The 20,231-nt window shown below is 40.7% G+C and overlaps 1 protein-coding gene across 2 annotated transcripts in view; it reads left to right on the top strand.

Moving 5' to 3' along the window:
• Positions 1–713: 713 nt before the first annotated feature.
• RASGRF2 (Ras protein specific guanine nucleotide releasing factor 2) overlaps positions 714–20,231 on the top strand; it is a 130,424-nt gene continuing 110,906 nt past the window's right edge. For both annotated transcript variants that reach the window (XM_065661466.1, XM_065661465.1), the window contains exon 1: positions 714–998. In XM_065661466.1, coding sequence (XP_065517538.1) covers positions 714–998 — 285 coding nt within the window. The remainder of the gene's footprint in view (positions 999–20,231) is intronic.

Raw genomic sequence — 20,231 nt, 5'->3', positions numbered from 1 at the left:
GGGAAGGAGCGGGGATGCAGCTCCCCGGGATAAGCCCTGCCGACAAGCTCCCCTTCCTCGCGTTGAATAAACGTGAGTACCGGGTTCAAAGCAACGAGTTTCTGGCATTTCAGTTGGATTTCGCCTCTTGCTTGCGCTTTAACGCACAAACCCAGTCACCGACTCCCGCCACCGCGCTCAACCCAGGGCTGCCTCTTTCCAAGATTTTCACTCAAAAGCATCAAAACCCCCACAAACTACCGGGAAAACAACCGCAAACCCCCCAAATCCCGCAGCGGCCAAGCTCATCGCATCCGACCCTCCATCATCTTCATCCCCATGGTGCCCCCCAGCTCCCCCCCGCGTCGGGGGAGCGGGAGAGGGAGGAGGGAGGGCGCGGGGCTCTCAGCGGCGACTTTGCTCTTTAAATCGCTCTCCAAAGCGGATTACGCCTGATCCCTCCGCGTCACTCCGGAGTTTGCCCGGGAAAGAGGGTGGGAAGCGGGGGGTGGGGGGGTGGGCAGGAAGGGGAGGGGGAGGGAGCACCTCCCTCCTCCCGCGGGGCTCCGGCGGGGCGGGGACGCGGAGCGGGGACGAGGTTTAACGGCGGCCGCCTCCGAGGCGGGAGGAGATCGGGGAGGGCGGTGGTGGGGCGAGGGCAGCCCGCGGAGCGCGGCCGCGGCGCAGCCGGTGTAGCGGAGGGGGCCCGGGGGGGCAGCAAACCGCGGGGCAAGATGCAGAAGAGTGTGCGGTACAACGAGGGGCATGCCCTGTACCTAGCGCTGCTGGCCCGGAAGGAGGGCACCAAGCGGGGCTACCTGAGCAAGAAGACGGCGGAGACCAACCGCTGGCACGAGAAGTGGTTCGCGCTCTACCAAAACGTGCTCTTCTACTTCGAAGGAGAGCAGAGCGCCCGGCCCGCCGGCATGTACATGCTGGAGGGTTGCAACTGCGAGCGGGTGCCGGCTCCCAAGGGGTGCGTCGCCGTCAGCGCCAAGGATGCTGCGTTGGATAAGCAGGTACCGCTCCTCCCGGCTGCGGGGCGGGAGGGATGGAGGGATGGGGAGAGGTGGCCCCGGGGCAGCGATCTCGCGGTGCTGGGGGCTGAGAGGAGCCACGGCCGTCGGCGCGGTCGGGCACCCCACAACCCTTTAACTCGGCGTCCTTGCATCCATCGCGAAGGATGGTGGTGGGTGCTCTAGAGCTCAGGCGGGGAGGACCATGCCACTCCCGAAAGAGCATTGATTGCTCAGAAAGTGACAAAGGCAGTGGCTTTCCCACCCCGCCTAATGATTCTTCCCTCTCACCTGACTTTTTAGTCCCCACTGCCTGCCCACCTTGTTTCAGTAGGATGCCCCGAGAGCAGCATCTGGCAAACAGGGTGTTTCATCATCTTGATAATTACACTTCTGCAATACAGCTACATAGTTCCAACCAAACTCACTAAACAGAGTGTGTGAGGGCACAAAGTACCAAAACAGCATATGGGGGACTTCAAGGAGGCACCGAGCCCATTCTGCTGTGGGGCTGCTGCTCGTCTCAGTGATGCTGTGGGGGCTAATGAGCTCTCAGCTCTCCCTTGGGAACCCCTCAGAGAGCCAGGCTGGTGTCAGGGAGTCACGGTGTGAGTGTGTGCTCTGGTTTAAGCCTGTGCCTTTCAGGTTCTTCTCCAGGCAGGTGTTGTGAAGTTGATGGTGCTTGCAATAGAAATGGTGTCGCAATGCTCGAGGCAGGAGGCAGATCTTTCGTGGCTTTGGGTGGGTGAGGAATGCTGAAGGCTCTGGTGGGATTCATTCGCTTGAGGGGTGGCAATTAATAGTGCATGAACTGTCAAATTACCTCCTCCCCAAAAGCTGATCAGTTCCACAACATGTGTCAAACCAGCAAGGGGTTAAATACTATCTGTGTATTGCATAACAGTGAAGCAGAGGACGCCGTAGTTGTTCATCGTAGATAGAGATTGGGTATCCTAACCACACACCTCCTATTGCCTCATGTAAATTCTTGATCTCACTTGCTGCCTGGTTTAATTTGTTTGAATCTGCATCTTGCGTGCCCTAGCGTCTCTCTTCCTGAACAGGAGAAACTGAACAGGTGTCAAACGGGTTTGGAAAAGTTTGGGTAATTCTAAGGAGGGTGGTTTCGAACTGGCTGCAGGCATTTCCTGCTGATTGTGAGGAAGGGACAAAGACTTAAGTCAGCCTCTGAAAACTGCTGTTTGCTCTGTTAGAGTGATAATTTTGTAAGGAGAATGCAGAACCTGGTCTCATGTTTGTGCTTTTTTGCCCTTTTGCAACAAATTTTTGTGTGCTTAAGCAGCCTTTGAGATGGTGCATAGTTAGGCAAGTGAACTTTGGGATGACTGTAGTTATGTCATATTCATCCACATCATTCTTGCTTGTTGCTTTGAGGCATATTTGTATAAGCATCGATAAATGAAACACCGGAGGATTCCCAAGATGAATGTAAACATTAATATTTCCTTGTCTGCTTTACATTGGCTTAGTGCACTTGTTTATTGGTAGTGTTGTTAAACTACGGCTTGACTAAGAGAACTGTGTGAAAACAATGCCTTTACATATCTGTTCTCTGGGAATCTTAAATTGTGCTTTTATAGTGATGAACCTTCGAGTTGTTTGTAATTACATTTAGCAGTGAAGAGACAAAATAATTGGAGGGTTTGAAACTGAATTTTGCTTTGCTTCAAACATCAACTATGTTGATATTCTTAACAACAGCAGTCTGCTATCGAAGAGACAGAACAACACTTAAGGTTTTTTTCATGGGACCCTATTTTGAATTTTGGAGGCAGACCATCAGAAAATATTATTTTCCTGTTCACCTTTTTCTTGATGCAGAATAAAGCTTTTGAGTGTCAGTAGTTTCTACAGATTTTTGCTCATTAAAGTACACCCTTATTTCTATATTCATTTAGGCACAAACCTTAGCTAAGGTGGACAGGAACCTTCCTCAGCAGCTAAAACTGATCAACCACAAGAAAAAAGAAATATTTGAAAATTAAACATTTAGAAAATGTGCTCATATTCCTACAAGTGTAAAGGAATGAAGTGTGAGCCTTCATTTTCTTAGCAGAGGAAGACAAAGTCATTTTAATCAGATAATAATGAAAACTCAGTGTTGTACATGACAACTACTGGCAGTGTAAAAATGCTGTCTAGATTTAATTTGCTTTAATTTAATCACACAGATGTATTAATGTCATGAAAAGTATTATCTTTATGCCAGTTTTTGAAGAATCAAATCTCTCTCCTCCAAAAGATAGAGAAGGAAAAGAAAAATAAACTCTTTTACTTTGGGTTTTATTTACCTAGGCAATTTAGACATTAGAGTGATATCTGTTATAGAATTACCACAGATTATGGAAAGAGAGAAAGAGGAATTAATCACATAAGAGAGCTTCATCAGCATCCTTTGAGTGGAGTAAGCAATACACTTTCTTTAAGTTACGTAACTGAAGATTATGGAGAATTCATGCAGAACAAATAGGTGTTGTTTTCCTTAGTTTGCGGATCTTTTAATCTTCTGGTTGTTTAAGGATTGTTTGTCAAGAACTGTGTTGAGAAGTTGTCAAGAGTTCAGTGCAGAGAGCAATGGAGCTGTACTAGCTGTACTTCCCTATACAGGAGACCATATTTCACTCAACACATGTGTTTAGGTTTGGATATCTATCTCCCAACAAGCTGAATGATTTCACATTTGATCACTGTTGGTGCTGTTAGGACCTTCCAGCAGTCTCTTATGAGGGGACGTTAAGTATTACAAGAACTGTACCACTGTTTTGTGGAAGATGCCAAATGCCATCATAAGATATACTGTAAGTATTAAGAGCTTGGAAAAAAAAATTGCAATGACAGAACACACTTTTTCTATCTTTTCCATTAAGATATTAGTGTATTTCTTTTCCTTCAGAAGGATACTTGCTTCAAAGCAAATTCATTTAAAGGTGCAGTATCTTTCTTAGTGCTAACAAACTGCAGAATGCATGAATCAGTTGATAGTCTAGGAATATGGGATCACATTGAGTATGTTGCAGATAGTATTGTTTTTTTTTTTTTTTTAAAGTATTTTGGTCTTGCTCAGATTTTAAAAGAGTTTTGTAAATGCCAAACAGGTGTTGCTATCTACTCTGATTTCACATTTTTGAAAAAAAAGACTGATTTTATTGAAACAGAAACAATGTGGAAGAAGCCGAGTTTCAAAACAGCTTCTGTTTAGGAGATGAATTGGAAGATTAAAATGCTACATGTAGAAAGCTTAAATTCTGACATCAGTTAAACAGCTTCTTCCTGCAGGAGCTGTAGGCTGCAAACAAGTGCAGCTCCCAACAAGTTCTCTAGTGTGACAATGACAGACTCCATGAAAATGAATTTCATCTTTTCTTTCAAAAATCCTGGAAAGAGGTTGCTTTATCTCAGTGAGTGGCTAATCTCCCTCAGAAGCAGACTGAAATGCCTAAAACGATGCTTTCTGCAATGTTTCATGGCAGACTGGCACTTGCTCACAGTTTTTTTTGAAGAGTATTGGAAGCAAGAGTGTAGAGGAATGTAAATATTATTATTGTCTGATTTGGGAGGAGGCCTGTGTGTTTAGTTTCTTTCATAACTGTGGACTGAATACATGGAAATGTTCTGATACAATTATTAATAACTGTCTTAGCGTATTTAAGCTTGTAAATGTTATACGATTTGAGCAGAAACTATTCTTTGTATCTTGCCCGCAATAATCTTCCTCCCACTTAACAAAATTAAATGTAGTATTAAGTCGTTGTCCCCACAGATTAACAGAATCCAATTATTTTATTTTTTTCTGCTTATTGTAGCTCTGAATTTATTTTATAAAGGACATGGTGATTTTGTGGTGTTTGAAACCTCTCTATTCCTTGAAGTGATAAGGCAGGCATATGCCACCAACAGCTTTTGCTGCACCTCACTGCTAATTTAGTGTATATAAAACCTAGCAACAGTGCTTAAAGGTTTGGGTTTTTTTTTTTTTTTCCTGAAGATACAATGAACTAAAAGTTAATCTGAAAAGATTTTATTTTATTTAGAGAACGCCACCCCATGTTGTTCAGCATCTGTTATGTGTGTTATATGATTTATATCTGCTATATGTGGTAGATGGCTGAGGAGTGGTGTTACCTTTTTGGCAAGAGAATTTGCCATCTTTTGTCCATAAATCTTACTGCTTACATGTGGGCAAGTAACAACCTGGAATGTTCCAGTGCAGAGGTCCAACAGAGAAGCCCATGTTTTAGAAATCTCCTGCAGCACTTAAAAAATAATGGATTAATTTGTCTTCTCAGTGTATAAGACGAAAAAAGGTTGGCTTTTTTTTTTTCTTCAATTTTTTTTTCTTAAAATTTTTCTTTTTTTTTTTGGTGGATAGACTTAACTTCAACAGAAGGAGTTAATTAAAAAAGATGGCCAGTGGGAAGATATTAGTGCTGTTGGGATTAGTATTTTTGGGGAAGACCTTCTCATGAAAGAGTCTTGCATGAAGACATCTTTGGGGTAACTAGCTCTTGTTTTCTTTCCCAGGTAAACCCTGTCCTGCAACTGTTGTTTAGTCACTGTCATGAGGTAATAAGAGTTTGTGGGTGCATTCAACAAATAAATGGGTTCAAACTGTTTTGATATGCATTTAAGAAGAAAAACAAGTCACTGACTTTGTGCTTAAGGCAAGCTGCATCGAAGTGGCTGCCGCTGGCTCTTCATGCAGAGCTCTAAAGTGAATTTACAGTATGCTTTCTGCCCTAAGGAAACCAGCAGTAAATAAATAGAAAAGTATAACCCTTGTGGTCTCTCCAGGGACTGAACTTCGCCGTTTGATGGATGTTTTGTGCTTACCTGCTTGCTTAGTAATGAGCACATTGTGGGAATAAGAAGAACAGAAAATCTCTTGGCCATCTTTATTGCTCTTTTGCCCAAATTTAAGTATTTTGTTCTACCTCTTGACAATGTATGTTTCTGCTGTAGTGTTCAAAAATGGGCTGTTTCTAACTATGCAGAAGTGAGGAATATACCGAGCTGAGAAGTGAGTTACAGATAGATCTAGTTTATTTTTGACATGCCTTCCTCTTGAAAGGTTAGTTCAATCCAGACAGACATAACTTAGAGGATATTGATGCCATTGAATAGTTTAATATTAAACCTTTGTCTACTTTAATCCATATCAAGTGACTTTATAGAATCATAGAATAGTTAGGGTTGGAAAGGACCTTAATATCGTCTGTTGTGGGCAGGGACACCTTGTCGTAAACCATGCTGCCCAAGGCTCTGTCCAGTCTGGGTTTGAACACTGCCAGGAATGGAGCATTCACCACTTCTTTGGGCAGCCTGTTCCAGTGCCTCACCTCCCTCACAGTAAAGAACTTCTTCCTTATATCTACCCTGAAGTTCCCCAGTTTAAGTTTTAACCCATCACCCCTTGTCCTATCGCTACAGTCCCTAACGAAGGCCCTCTCCAGCATCCTTGTAGGCCCCAGTCAGAAGCTGGACAGTGATCCGTTTCCCGTTTCCTGTTCTCGAGTGTGTGTCACACTTAAGGGCAACAGGCAACAAAAGACACTGCCTGAATATCTTAGTCTAAAGAGTAAGTAAAAGAACATTGGGACTGATGGTAATAAGATGAGATTTTGGTGAGACAAAGTATTAATGAAGAGTAACCGCAGGGTGAAGTCCTTAAAATTTCTCTGCAAAATATTGTAATATCCTGAAATATTACAGTATGCTTTTACAGAAACACATACTCCTTAATTAAGTTATTGAAAAATAATTAGATCCCAAGGCAAATGACATTTGTCAAAGGCTTATTTGTGGAGTTGCTGGGAAATCCTGTTAGCTAACAGGTGACATATCAGCAAATGAAAGACTGGAAGCAAGTTAGAACTAAATTAGAAATGCATCCCAAAGCATAAAGGCCAAAAATGTCACACAAACATTTATCATTTAATAATAATATTTTTCTTAAACATCACATGAACCTATGCAGGGTGACCAGAATCTACTACATACAGCAGTGTAGCTCACATCGACAATATGAATACTCAAATTGCATTTAAAACAAAATATCATAACAGTTAAACGTTAATTCAGTTCTTTGACTAGTCTTGTAGTCAATGCTACTTCTTTTTAATTTTGTCTCCTTTACTGGCAGAGTTGCATTGATTTGTCTTGATCTGTTTAGTTCCTCAAATGTAAGAGGAAATCTGTAGAAAGCAAATTCTGAGCACAAAAATAGCAAGTCAGCCTCTAACCTGAATTGTCAGTCTCTAGTCTACTGAATAATTATAGTCCATTTATCTTAATATGCCTTTATTTAACTTTAGAAATAGATTTTGCTCTTCTTCTTCATCACCATCTGAGCAGACTGCTAAGGCACATACCCTGTTTTCTGGTGGCATGCTACCCATATTAATTTCTTGCCATGTACCTGAATAGCAGATCCAGGCAGAGCTTCTATTTCTATAGTAACGCGACAACATTATGACAGTATTTGTATATTGATATATTATGTATTACAATGTCACCATTAGTAGTATAGCAGCATTTTTTTGATCCACTTGCTGAGAATTTCTCCACCCTAAGAATCTGCACGTACAATAAAAGCTGTCATGGTTCCTCAGTTTGGCTACATATATTATAATTACCAGTCTTATTTTGCCACTTGCAGTATGTATGCATTACTGTGTAGCAAGGACATGGCCTGCTTTGATGCAGCCTATTATGGCTCCTAGTGTATATGTCCATAATGCATCTTGAGCAACAATGATGTCCAACCCATACGGTAGTGCATAATGCATATGTAGAAAGCTGATTGCTGCAGGATCCTCTGCCTGCACTGCAAGTGGAGAAATCTAAGTAGTGTCCCACCGTGTGATTTCCATGTTTACTGGAGCAGATTCACACCAAAAAGAACCCCTTTGGTGCAGTAAATCATTAACATAGACCTCACTCAGTTGGTGAAGATGGCAAGGTCTGAATATATCAACCCACTGCTTTTGCCTGCAAGCAACAGATTTTTGCTGCTAACAGTAGCACATTCTGCTAGGTCCACCACATCAAAGCAGGCTTGGTACCACAGCTGCTGTGGATTCTGAGGCAACACGAACCCGCTTTTCAGTGTGAATGTTCTAAGCGTTCTCACTTCATGCTTCCCAAAGTGGTGACGGACTGGCCAAATTTAGGAACTCTTTCATAGATCTGCTAGGGGGGAAAGTGGGGTAGATTTTGTCTGGATTGAAAACATTGTCAGTGTTTGCTGCCTCGTTGTTCATCAGACACAAATTCAGAGAGATGATGTCACCCGCTTGTGAATTGAAGGAAAATGAGATTCCACAGAGTACCTTTTTTTTTTTTTCCTTTTTTTTCTGTCTAACAGCCATTACTGATGCTGAGGGGTTTTTTTAACACTGTGCCTCTGCACTAGATGTCTAGGAACATATGCTTACAATCTAGCTTCCAATGTTTTTTGATTTAGCAATCCCATAAGGTTTTCTGTTTGAGGTACAGCATCAGTATATATAGAAGTAGAGGCTTTCCCAATTCAGTCCAGCTATTTCAATATCTGCATTGTATGTTCCATGAACTCAGAACTAACTTGAGTTAGTGGAAGCATTTTATTGTGGCAGATCAGTTCCACTGTTTCTTTTGAAAAAAAAAAAAAAAAAAAAAACCAAAACAACAACCAAATGGATTTTGTTTTAAGAGCTAAATGCTGTGACTATTGAAAAGAGTATAGGATTATATTCTACCATTCCTTTGGATGGCATTCTGGAACAGGGGCTTTTGTCCATTTTTGCCTCTTGAGTTTTTGACTGTGGTATTTGGGTGTGTATGGCTGTAGCCTTAAGTTCTGAGATTTCCCATGCTGGATCCTAAAACATACTACGTTACTGCTGTTTTCTGTTTTGATGTTTTAGGTATATGCAGCATCTTCACATGTTGGAAGTTTAGGATGATTGCAGGTGACTGCTGGTTCTTTTTTTTTCTGCTTTCTGTTCACTTCCTTTCCTTACACAAGTGGTTTCTCCGGTTCCAGCAAATGCCAAAGGTTTTATGTTCTTCTCTGGAACTGTGGAGACTGTGTTCAATGACTTGTATGGAGTCTCTCTGATATCCTCCAGGATGAAATCAGAAATTTATTTTTAACCCTGTGCGTTTGTAGATGCTGAGGCGAGACAAGAAAATTGCAACCTTCTTTTGTACTCGTCATTTTGTCTTCCATTTGGCACTTGCAGAGCAATTTTAGAGAAATAGTAAAAATGCTTGTTCCTAATAAATCTGTCAGAGAGAATTGAAAATTTATGGGCCACCTGCAAAGCTCTCTGAAGAGAAAGATGGAGAAAAAACTGACAAAGGCTGAAGGCATCCAACACCAATTCTGCACAGTATCATCACTAGTCATGCAGCTATTTGGGTGTACAGATGAGGGGAAGAACGGTACTAAAAGGCATTGAGGTGTTAATAGTGCTGTTGCATTTGATATCTTGAGTATTTTTTACTTATTCCTGACGCCTAACCAGGAGCATCAGACAAAGTGATTACTCAGCTTTGTATGTGTAATTTGCTGGGTATATTTCTTGGGGGGACTGTGAGGTCTTTTGGTTGTAGCTTTCCTGCCCCAAGAAATGTTTGATGACTGAAGGGAGTACCAGGTGAGCTGAGGAACAGTTATGAGGAGATAGATCCAGATGAATTGGTGCTTCCAGACTCTGGAATCTTTCAGACTTCCACAATCCAGGAATCTCAGTGTTCCTGTGACAGCAGATGAGAAGCGTATGGCCTGCTGGAGATGTACATGCTTTCTTCCTCTAATGGCTATCCACACAGCAGATAGTCAGGCATCGGAACAGGCTGCCCTGGTGGAATCATCATCCCTTGGTGTTCACAAACCAGGTAGATGAGGCCCTTAGCGACACGGTTTAGTGGTGGGCTTGGCAGTGCTGGGGCAATGGTTGGACTTGATCTTAAAGGTTTTTCCAACCCAGCTGATTCTGTGATTCTATGATACTAGCCAGCTACCACTGTCACAGTGTTAACTCAGTGTAAGGTCCGAGGGCTGGAGGAGAGTCTCTGGTCCTGCAGCTGCTCCTTACAAGTATTAGTGTGTGTTGTGTGTGTTTTCCATCTCTTTTTTTCTCTTCTATGGAGTCCAAAAAATTGTGCGTGCAGAATATATGAGCAGGCTGTCAGGATGCAGGATGGAGTGGACAGAGCCACAGCTTCTTGAGCAGCCCAGCAGTCAGTTACTCTTTCTGCTGTGTTGTGATGTGATGTGCTCTGCAGTTTCAGCAGTTCTGTTTCTTTCCTGGACTCCTTTCTCATGAAGTATTCAAAACAAGTTTTTCAGTTAATACCCTGAAGGGGGTAATTTCCTAGGGTTTTTCTATTCTCTCCTCACTCCCCAGCTCCTCTGAGCATTTAGAGTATGTGAACCATGAAGCTACAGGAAGAGAAAAAATATTTCATGGTAAAATCAGAACACCACCTGTGGGAACTAGATTCTGTCTTTTGCCTAGGACCTCTGTGAAAAACTACACAAACCACATCTGTGAGATGCTTGACAGTAATTAAACATTCCTTGTTATAGGGCCCAAACTTGGCACAAGAGCTAGGCATGCAAAGGTAGAACTGATCTCTGAAAGTAGTGGTTAAAACCGACAAATGTGCCATTTAAATACCAAAGGCCGATAGTTTTTCAGATCAGGCATCCAAATTGAGTTACATCTGAAACTGCTGGCATCTGTGCTGACCATATTTGCAGTAATTCCTTCTTACCTCACTGACTGTTGTGAAAATAAATGCATTAGTTCTAAGGAAGCATCTGAATTACTTCATGAGAAGGGACATTACCCAAGAACTTTCTGAACTTTGCTGATTTAGTATGCAATATATGAAACAGACAGATGTGCATTCAAAAATCAAGATAAAGACAATATGAAATTATGTCACACTTATATGTGGTAACTGAACTAGGATCTGAAAGAAGAATCCACGTCATAAAGGACTGCAATTACTATGCTTGCACACATTGGACTAAATTAACAATGCACAAGGCAGCTGGCAGCCTCAGATGTGGTTCTCCTAACATCTGTGTGATCTTTGTGATCTAATGCCAAAAACTAAACAAAAAGCAAAAACAAAAAAAACCCAAAAACAGACCACCAAATAAAATAAAAACAACATAAAACTGAGATATAAACACGTTAAAAAAATGAAGCTTTTTGGTGTATTTGGCATATGTTACAGTAACAACCAGATAGACAAAATCCATTCTGGTGCAGATTTGTTACTGTGTTAGGTGTAAGCTCGCTGGCCCTAGACAAGAGTTTTTGTCATGTTTTTTCTGCCTACTGCAGATGGAAGTTTTGTAAGTGCATTACTTAGTGGCCTGAGGGGAAAGCCTAGCTAGCTGGTGTCCAGTACTATACGGTCCAAAATGTGCAGCGACCTGAGAGAGCTCCATCATTAGCAGCATGAAAATTGCTGCAGACCTTCAGAGAAGTCATGTCTGCACCATGTATGCTAATATTCAAATGCTCTGAAGAAAAATACTCTTCCCTGAATACTGCACTGCATTCTTGTAGCTTAGCAGCAGATAACTTGGCTACATGCCACTGAAGTGAATGAAGTAAAGACAGCCATTTGGATGCACATAACAATTCAGAGTAATGCTGAGTGGTTCCACCTGAAATAAATAAATAGATTTTCCCTTCCACATTTCATAGAAGAAAAAAAAAAGGCACTTTCCCAGCTCTTATTTTGAATACGATTTCTTAAAAATCGTTGACTTTCTGTAAATACCTCTTTGATTTTTTTACTTGATTTTTTACTTGATTTTTACTTTTTTGAAGACCTCTGGATGTGAGTGTGTCTTACTGTGTGTTCATAGGCTAGGTGATACGAAGCAGAAGGATGGTTATTTGGGTAATGTGTGTCCTGGGTGCATTTGCTTCCTGAGCCCCTCACTCCCTGTGGCCTCCTAGTGAATCAGTTTCTTGACTGCCTTACTTATGCAGTAGTAAAACAGTCCTAATAGTGTTTCCCATATGCTAGCATATGGGTAACACCATCTGCATGGGGATATTTGTTTATGCTTGCAGTGTTGTAGGGTTTCATCTGCGGCTTAATGGGTGAATGCAGAAGTGGTTACTAAGTTAGTCGGTCATGAGGTATTGTGTGCAAGTTTCTGCATGCAGGAAACGCACATGGTAAGGCCTGAGAAGTACCTAATCCTGAAATGTACAGCTGGGATGTTCCTCTTGTTATTCTGTCAGCCACTGGGATCTGTTTGGTATGCCTTCGCCTTGCAAATTTGTCCTTCAAGAGAAACTGCTCTCTCTAGTCCCACTGACCTCAATTGTGCAACTTACTGTTTCAGGCACTTTAGTTTTGATGCACTTAGCCAACACTGGAAACAGTTTGGGTTGGGGTTTTTTTGTTTATTTGTTTGGTTTGTTTGGTTTGGGGTTTTTGGGGTTTTTTGGTTTTGGGGTTTTTTTTGTGAATAAGTTACGTGTGATTATAGAAGGACCTCTTAATACTACTTAGGATAGAAGGATGTTTCTTTTCTGTCAAGACTTACGTTTTTTATGATCACTGAAATTCATGGTTAGGATAATATATGGTTGTACACACATTTGCTTCATCTTTCTGGTGTCTTCTTCAAGTCTTTCTCTTCAGTGTTTGCTTTGACATGTGTAAATTGCAAGCTGCTTTTGTCTTACTGGGCTGGTTTCTGCCCCATAAATACTAATACAGTGCCTCTGAGCTGCCTTACGTATGCAGCGCTGGGAACACCACATAAGTTTGCTTAGTCTCTGTGCTTCTCTCATTTTGATCATACTAGAAAATGACTTAATGTGCTAGCAAGAGTGAACACATAAACAAAACCAAGTACCTGTTTAAGACTTTAGTCACTTGTGTCCTTTCTTGTGCATGGTAATTTCCAGGGCATCAGCATTTTATTTCTTGGTCTGCTGGGAGATCCTGACTTATGTTGCTTTCAAGGTTGGCGTAGAAGTGTAAGCAACCAAGTCTTTTCATTCTGACAGTGGTGCAGTGCACAGGAGGTTACTTAAAAACTGAAAGAAGTCATGGACATTTACTCAGCTTCCCTGCAGAAAACATGGAAGAGAGTTTTGTGGTGTGACCCCCAAAGAGCTGTTGTAGAGAGTGCTCTTTGTGGTATTTGTAACCTCACTGGGAGACCTTGGGTTTTCACCTTCACATGGCTTCTCACTTGCCTTATGCTCACAGAATGGTTTCCCACAGTGGACATCCTTTCAACCAGAGTCCACTTTGTGATTCAGCCCTTTAACTGTTGTCTTGGCTACTTGGTCTTGCTGTTGCCAGATTTCCATACCTTTTGTTTTCTGGGTCAAGTACTAGGGTGTAGGGAATGTATAAGACCTCAAGTGGAGACCTAATGATTGGCTATATGGCAAGTATAATGGTAAATGTTGGGTCTGCTTTTAACAGCTTGTAGAATAAGCTGAATGTCCAGAGGGAGCTCTTAGTGATTTGCTTTGCAAAGGTCATACAGCAATGCCAAGTAATTTTGAAAGCAGTTCTGATTTTTGCCTCCCATGTGGCTTTTTGAACTCTGTGATGGAGTGTGAGTTTTGTTTTTTTTTTTTTTTTTTTTTAGTAAAAAGAGTAAAAACATGCAGCATCCAAGGCATCTCATCTTTTGAATTGTGTTTTTTCATCTTTCCTTATATGTTTAGATGTTTGGACCTTATCTCCTTACTATAATGTTTTTGTTTGGCAATTATATGCAGTAAAAAGAGAACATTTTCCTATAAGTTACTCCAATTTAATTTAAAAATTTGAAACTTTGTGTATTTTTTGAAAGACTCAGGAACACAAGTCTCTTGGACTTTGAATCCATCCATAGTCTTTAATTATGTCTTAATGTAGTTCAGTGGTGTCCAGACTTCTTGCTTGGATGGACCTCTTACCATAGGACTGAAGTCATGGTGACTGACTGAAGGCTGGAGATCCTCAAGGAGGGCAAAAAGGAAGATCTGGGGGACTACAAAACAGTCAGTCTCATCATAGTTTCTGGAAAGGTGATGAATAAAATCCTCCTGGAAAGCATTTCCACACAGTTGAGTTCAAGAAGGTGATTGGGAGTGATCAGAGATTTACAAAGGGGAAATCATACTTGACCAGCCTTTCAGCCTTCCAAAATGAGGTGGTTGGCTTGGTGGACAAGGGGAAAGCAGTGGAAGTTGTTTACTTTGACTTCAGTAAAGTCTTTTATACTATCTCCCATAACTTCAGCATTGTAGACAGTAGATGAAGTATGGGTTAGGTAAGTGGACAGTGGTGTGCACTGAAAACTGACTCAATGATCAGGCCCAGAACACAAGTAAAAGGTGATGTCAAACCTTCACCCAGGAAAGGCTTGCACTTTCTTACATTTTCCTCTCTACTTGTTGTCAGGAAGTAAAGTCATGGGTTAAAAGAACTATGTATGTAAGGTCACTGTTTTGAGTTGCTATACAGATACCAGTCTTACTTTCTCTGGAAGAAATTTATTGTTGGCTCAGCATCTTAGCTGATGGTTTACTGAGAACCATAATAAAAATCTGAATTCAGAATTTCTAAGAGTTTTCTGAAAAGTATAAAGATTAAAATCTTTTCTGGCTTTTTGTGCTTGTGATGTGCTTTTTTTTTTGCATATGTTAGTGCAATGTATGTGACATGTATTTTCTGCTTCAGTTATTCTGTTTTTCTGGGGGAGAAAAGTTGTTTTATTTTTAATCAGTTCCCATCTGATTTAAATTTGAAGTAATCATTCTGGTTTGGCAAAGTTTTAAATTGTAGCAGGAAAAAATTCTGCAACTAGAATAAACTTTAAACTTCTTGTGCTAATGAGAAGAATGTAATATAACTCATTAACTAAAGCTGAAGCCTTTTTTCCTTCTCTTGAAGTACTTGGAATATATCCATAATTCAGCAGTTTTCTGCTTCTCTTTTCTCCTTGTACTAAGCAGTAATAATATTTACAAAATACTTAGTTTTGCTACTCTGGGAAATGTAACATAACTTTGGATCTTCTTTAGGCTGTATTTATTATAGAGACAGAAGGAAAGAGGGGAAAGTGGTTGTTAAGCTTTCGTGTATTCAGGAAACTGCCAAAAGGTCTAGTATTTGCTCTTAATGTACATTATTTTGTTACCCCCCCCTTTTTTTTTTTCCGAGTTTCCCCATGTCTGTACTGTTTATTCAGGTAGCTTTTTATTTTACTTTAAATCTGCCTGGAATATATTAAACCCCCTGGAATATATTAAAAACCCCCTGGAATATATTTGGGGAATACCTATGCAGTAGTGAGGCTGCATGATGTATGAAACTGGAACACCCCCAAGCAAAGATATACATTGTAAGGGTTTGTTCCCACTCCACTTCCTTTCATAAAAATGTTTGAGGTGATGATTCTTACATTAAAACCATAGAAATAAGAGTCTCTCCTTTACTATGTATATATCTGATATAATTTCACTGGAGTGGATTATTTAAACTAAGTGACTTCAGAGTTTAGACTCTTCTAAATGTATCAAGTGGGACCAGGTGCCTGATCTGCTTTAGTACTGTGTACCTTTTACTAAAGGTTGATCATCTGCCATGTCTATTTGTATTTCCTGATGTTCTTTCTAGATTCAAGGTTATTTTTAAGTCATCCAGGTCAGGAAGGATATGAGTGGGGTGGGGTGCAGTGGCAAATCTGGGCAATTAATTGAAAACATATTTGAAAGAGCGTTTTGGGAGCTTCTGAAGAAGTCTATTCAAAGTAATTGACTTGTTTGATTAAAACTTCTTATCAGAATCAATCTGCCCCTTACTCTTTAAAAAAACCCTGAATGTAGCTACAGCAGATTATTTATCACTGAGCAATGCTAACAATATAGTACTGCATGTGTTGTATATATAACCTGCAGCTTCTATTATAAGTTACTCATGTCATAAGAATGTCAGTGTATGCTAATTTTTAATCTCTATGTGGGATATGGGAATATGTAAAATCAGCTTAAAACACCAGCAGCTTTCCATGAACTATTGGAGAAAAACACAAGGCTATCAAGGTAAAAATATGGAAAGTTTTAGCCTAGAATTGTTGGCACCATCTCTTGTTTTTAACTTTGGATTACAATGTGGCACAACAGAGTATGACATAATACTGTTTCTTGGGTGTTTTTTAAAACTTAAGGACTTAAAAGGGAGTAATTAGTGTGGTGAGATGCTTAAAACCCATTTTGTCACTGAGGGTGGTCATATCTGTTGAGAGTGTTTATGTTGAACAAAAACTGTCTCATAGAACAAATTTTTATGGTTGTAGCTGTCAGTAGACTAAACCCCTTTCTACCAGAAAATCGAGACTGGCACTAAAAAGTCTCAATTCCTTTTCTTTTTCGTTGTCTGCTGCTTTTGTCCTCAGGTAGCCGTGCAGGAAGTCTTTGATCTCTCACTGCCTTAGTGAACTCCTCTTTGATGGGCAAGAGTAACTGCAAGCTTTTATTATGCAGATAGCTGTTTCTAAAGCTCCAAGTAATTGAGAAAATGTGCGTTATTGTAAACTGTTCTGTGATGAATGGGTTCATGTGTGGATCAGAGCCTTGCTGCCCCTGTGCTTCTTTGATGTTACCATTCTGTTCATCACTGTTTTCCTGGGTGGGGTGGGTGTGGGGACAATATTGTTTGTATATATGTCATCAGAAATACCTAAGAACCCTTAGCAAACAACCTCTTCCTGTTAAATAATTATAGCAAATTTATTTATCAGATAAGTTTATTGATGAATTTAAACCTGTAGCAGCCATTTGGGTACACAGAAAACCTTATTCGATTGCAGTGCCTTCTGTTAAATACTCAGAGAAGCTAAATAAGAAGATACTGCTTGTACGTAGAAGAGCAAATGCTGTGTGACTGTAGGCGTCTTAGAGCTAGGCATGCTTAGCTTACCATACATAGACACGGGAAGGCAAAGTAAGATACAGCAGACATTCCAGATTGGATTAAATGGAAGTGTTGGCACCTGTTAGCATAATAAACACAGAGTACACTGAAAAAGTACTTGTGATCAGTAGAATAAAATACGCAACATGAACTTAGAAGCATGGGGAGATGTACTTTTTCTTTGTTGTTGATGTTGTTACTGAAAACTGCTCTGAGGACCTCAATAAATTCAGCAGTTGAAATATGTGTTTTAAAAACTGCTGATGAAATAATTGTTCTTCTGTGCTGGTTGAACAACAACTTGATTTTTGAAAACACTTGCCAATACTTGCTTTAAGTTGTTTCTGGAGCTGGGGTCTGGTCTCTTTAAGTGTTTTAAAAATATCCTATTTTACATGTTACTAAATATTACATGAAATTTAGTATATTTAGTGCTATTAAATACTAAATACATAAATATTTAGAGCATGGAAGTAATCCCCAAAGTTTTGTAAAATTCCAGTGTTAGTTTTCCAAGTATGAACTCTCTTAACATTCTCTCATCACTTAGAAAGACTTCTTGCAATCTTGAAATGTACTTTATTAAATGTCTTTTATGAACTTTTGTCTCTGTAACTCCTGTCACCAGGAACTTCCAGATGTGGTAGTAATAATTCTTTCTTACTGTGCTTGGTACCCATCACACTTAAAGTTGTGCAGTGTTTTTTAAATTAACATGTAACTTTCCTATCTCTGCACAGACTGTGTTTTAAAAATAATGCTTGCACATCTCCTTTATGCTTAGCCGCACTGCTAGCAAGCCAACTGGGTTTTCCAGGATAAGTTGACAGCCAGTAAGAATAATATGATTGCTTTAAGTCTATACTGTCATCCAATATATTTTAAAGAAAAAATATCATGAAAACTTGCATTAAAATTGGTGTTTTAGTCACACACCTAGATTAAGATCTGGGAACTAGTGTCTGGTTCCTTGCCTGAGATGTTCTGATGGTTGCAGAACATTAGATAACTGACACTTGTGCCACTCTTACTTAGCTAAACATTTCAAAATAAATAATAATTCTTTGAGGTACCCTTCTGATTTTGGTATTTTAGTGGTGTATCCTTGTCTTCATATGGAGACACACAGCTGCTTCTCTTAGCTCAGTTTTCTGAGCCTCACTGTTTTCCTGAGGTGATGCTGGTATCTGGGCCATTAAAGTACTTAACCTACAATTTGTTTGAGAGCCCTTAAATGACTAGGGTTGCATGAAGCTAGAGACCTTTCATTTTAGAATATTTTTTGTTGAACTAAATGAAAGGGATTGCCATGTTTCTGTGGTGATGTCATGTGGTGCAATTTATTATTATCAGATAATGTTTACATCTTGACATCCTAGCCTGAAAGATGAGTGAGGTCAAAAATACGAACAAAGCAACTTGGCTGTGTTTACACTGATCAAGGCAGAACACCATGTGCTTGGTTTAGCTCTGTGGATGAGAACATTTATCTTTAGGGCGCACAAAATACCTTTAAAAAATGTTTTGGAACTGAGAGCATGAGGTCAACTTCTGAAGAAACGGCACACACTTCAAGTATCAACTTTTTGCTCTAAATCAGATTTAATTACATGACATTCATAACTGTTACATAATTAATTTTACAGAATGCTAGTTTCATTCCTGTAACAGTAGCAAGAATTCAGTGTCAATTATGTCAGTCAATCCCAGATTGTACAGAGAAGTGTTCAAGGCCAGGATGGACAGGGCTTGGAGCAACCTGGTCTAGTGGAAGGTGTCCCTGCCCGTGGCAGGGGTTGGAGCTGGATGAGCCTTTCCAACCCAAACCAGTCTGGGATTCAGTGATTCAATGTAGGCTTGACCCCTATGTCAAAAATTCATTGAGCCCAATGTCCACTCTGTCTTAGCTGATCGCTGATTAGGTTCATGGTAACAGGGCATGATGTTTTCCACAAATGCTGTGTTGGATCCTAGCAACTTGCAGTTCTGATACCCTGAGGTGAAGTTCATGCCTTTGTAGTTAATAGCTATTTTTCTTCCCAGACTCTGCCAGATGCCTTTTTGAATCCCTACATACTTACTTCTAAAGTCTCCAGTGGCTGTTGCAGGTAGTTTGAGGGCTCGCTACCTGTTACCATACAGAAATACCTTTTGATTTTTAATCTACGCTTTAATGTTGTATTCTTCAAGGCTCATGAATCTCCTGCAGCTTCACACTGCCGTGTCCAAGCATCATCAAGGAACACAGCCTCATGTAGGAGTGTATGAACAAAACCCGGGTGTTCAGTACACACAGATCAACACAAACAGCACTGATGCCAGAACAAACAGAACCAATGGCCTCATCCTGTTTACCACTCTGCCTGATCAAGATGGAGGTCTGTTCGTGGGAATTACACAGCTTTGCAATGTGGAACCCTCCAGAAAATGGCCTAGACACTGTTCATCCAGTGGCTGTCGCCTGGATCCTCTATCCTCTTCATGTACAGTAACACAGGCATATGCAGTGGGGTCTCTCCACAGACCCCAGACTTCATGGCCCCACGAGGAGCTGGCCTGGACCTTCTAGTTGCTTCAGTATCTTAACTTGTCCAGTTGTCTCAGTCGCAGAGACTCACCTATGCAGCCCAGACTTAGTTCTGTCCTGATAGCTGGTTGCCAGGTGACTTGTCCTGCTCACTGGCTGGTGTGGCTTCGTTTTCACTAGCGGTCACATTCAGTACAGTTACTGGCACCACAGATACATGGGCCCCTGTGACCTGCAGTTCATCAGCCAGTTGATGGTGCTTAGAACTCTAACACACACATGCACAGAAATACAGAGTCGCTTCATCCAGGAAAATAGTTAGAAATGGAGTTTAAGGTGAAAACAGGAAACATTGTGGTGATTAAGCACAGGGCATGGACAGGCAGATGTATGGGGAAGACTGGCCTCTTTTACCAACTTATTCCTATATTTTCCCACTCTTACTTATCCCTTTCCCTGCCTTTGGTTCCTGCTGTAGGCATCCCATAAGAAGTCTTGCACAATCCCAAAATGCTCTCCCCTGCTTCCCATAACAAGTGTCCTACGCCTATAGGCACCATTCTCAACCTGAAAGGTGATTTGTAGGGCCTTTTCACTGACTCGTCTGGATGTGTTTCTCATAATAGGATCTCTTGTCTTTTCCCCCTTCATTGTCTTCATTATGGCGAACATAAACCTACCTACTCTCAGTTGAAAACCATCGCCCCTTGTTCTGTCTCTACAAAAGGCCTTCGTCAAAA

Source organism: Lathamus discolor, chromosome Z, assembly GCF_037157495.1.
Source record: "Lathamus discolor isolate bLatDis1 chromosome Z, bLatDis1.hap1, whole genome shotgun sequence".
NCBI lineage: Eukaryota > Metazoa > Chordata > Aves > Psittaciformes > Psittacidae > Lathamus > Lathamus discolor.
Note: the sequence above shows the minus strand (reverse complement) of the source record. Positions and strands in the feature narration are given on the sequence as shown.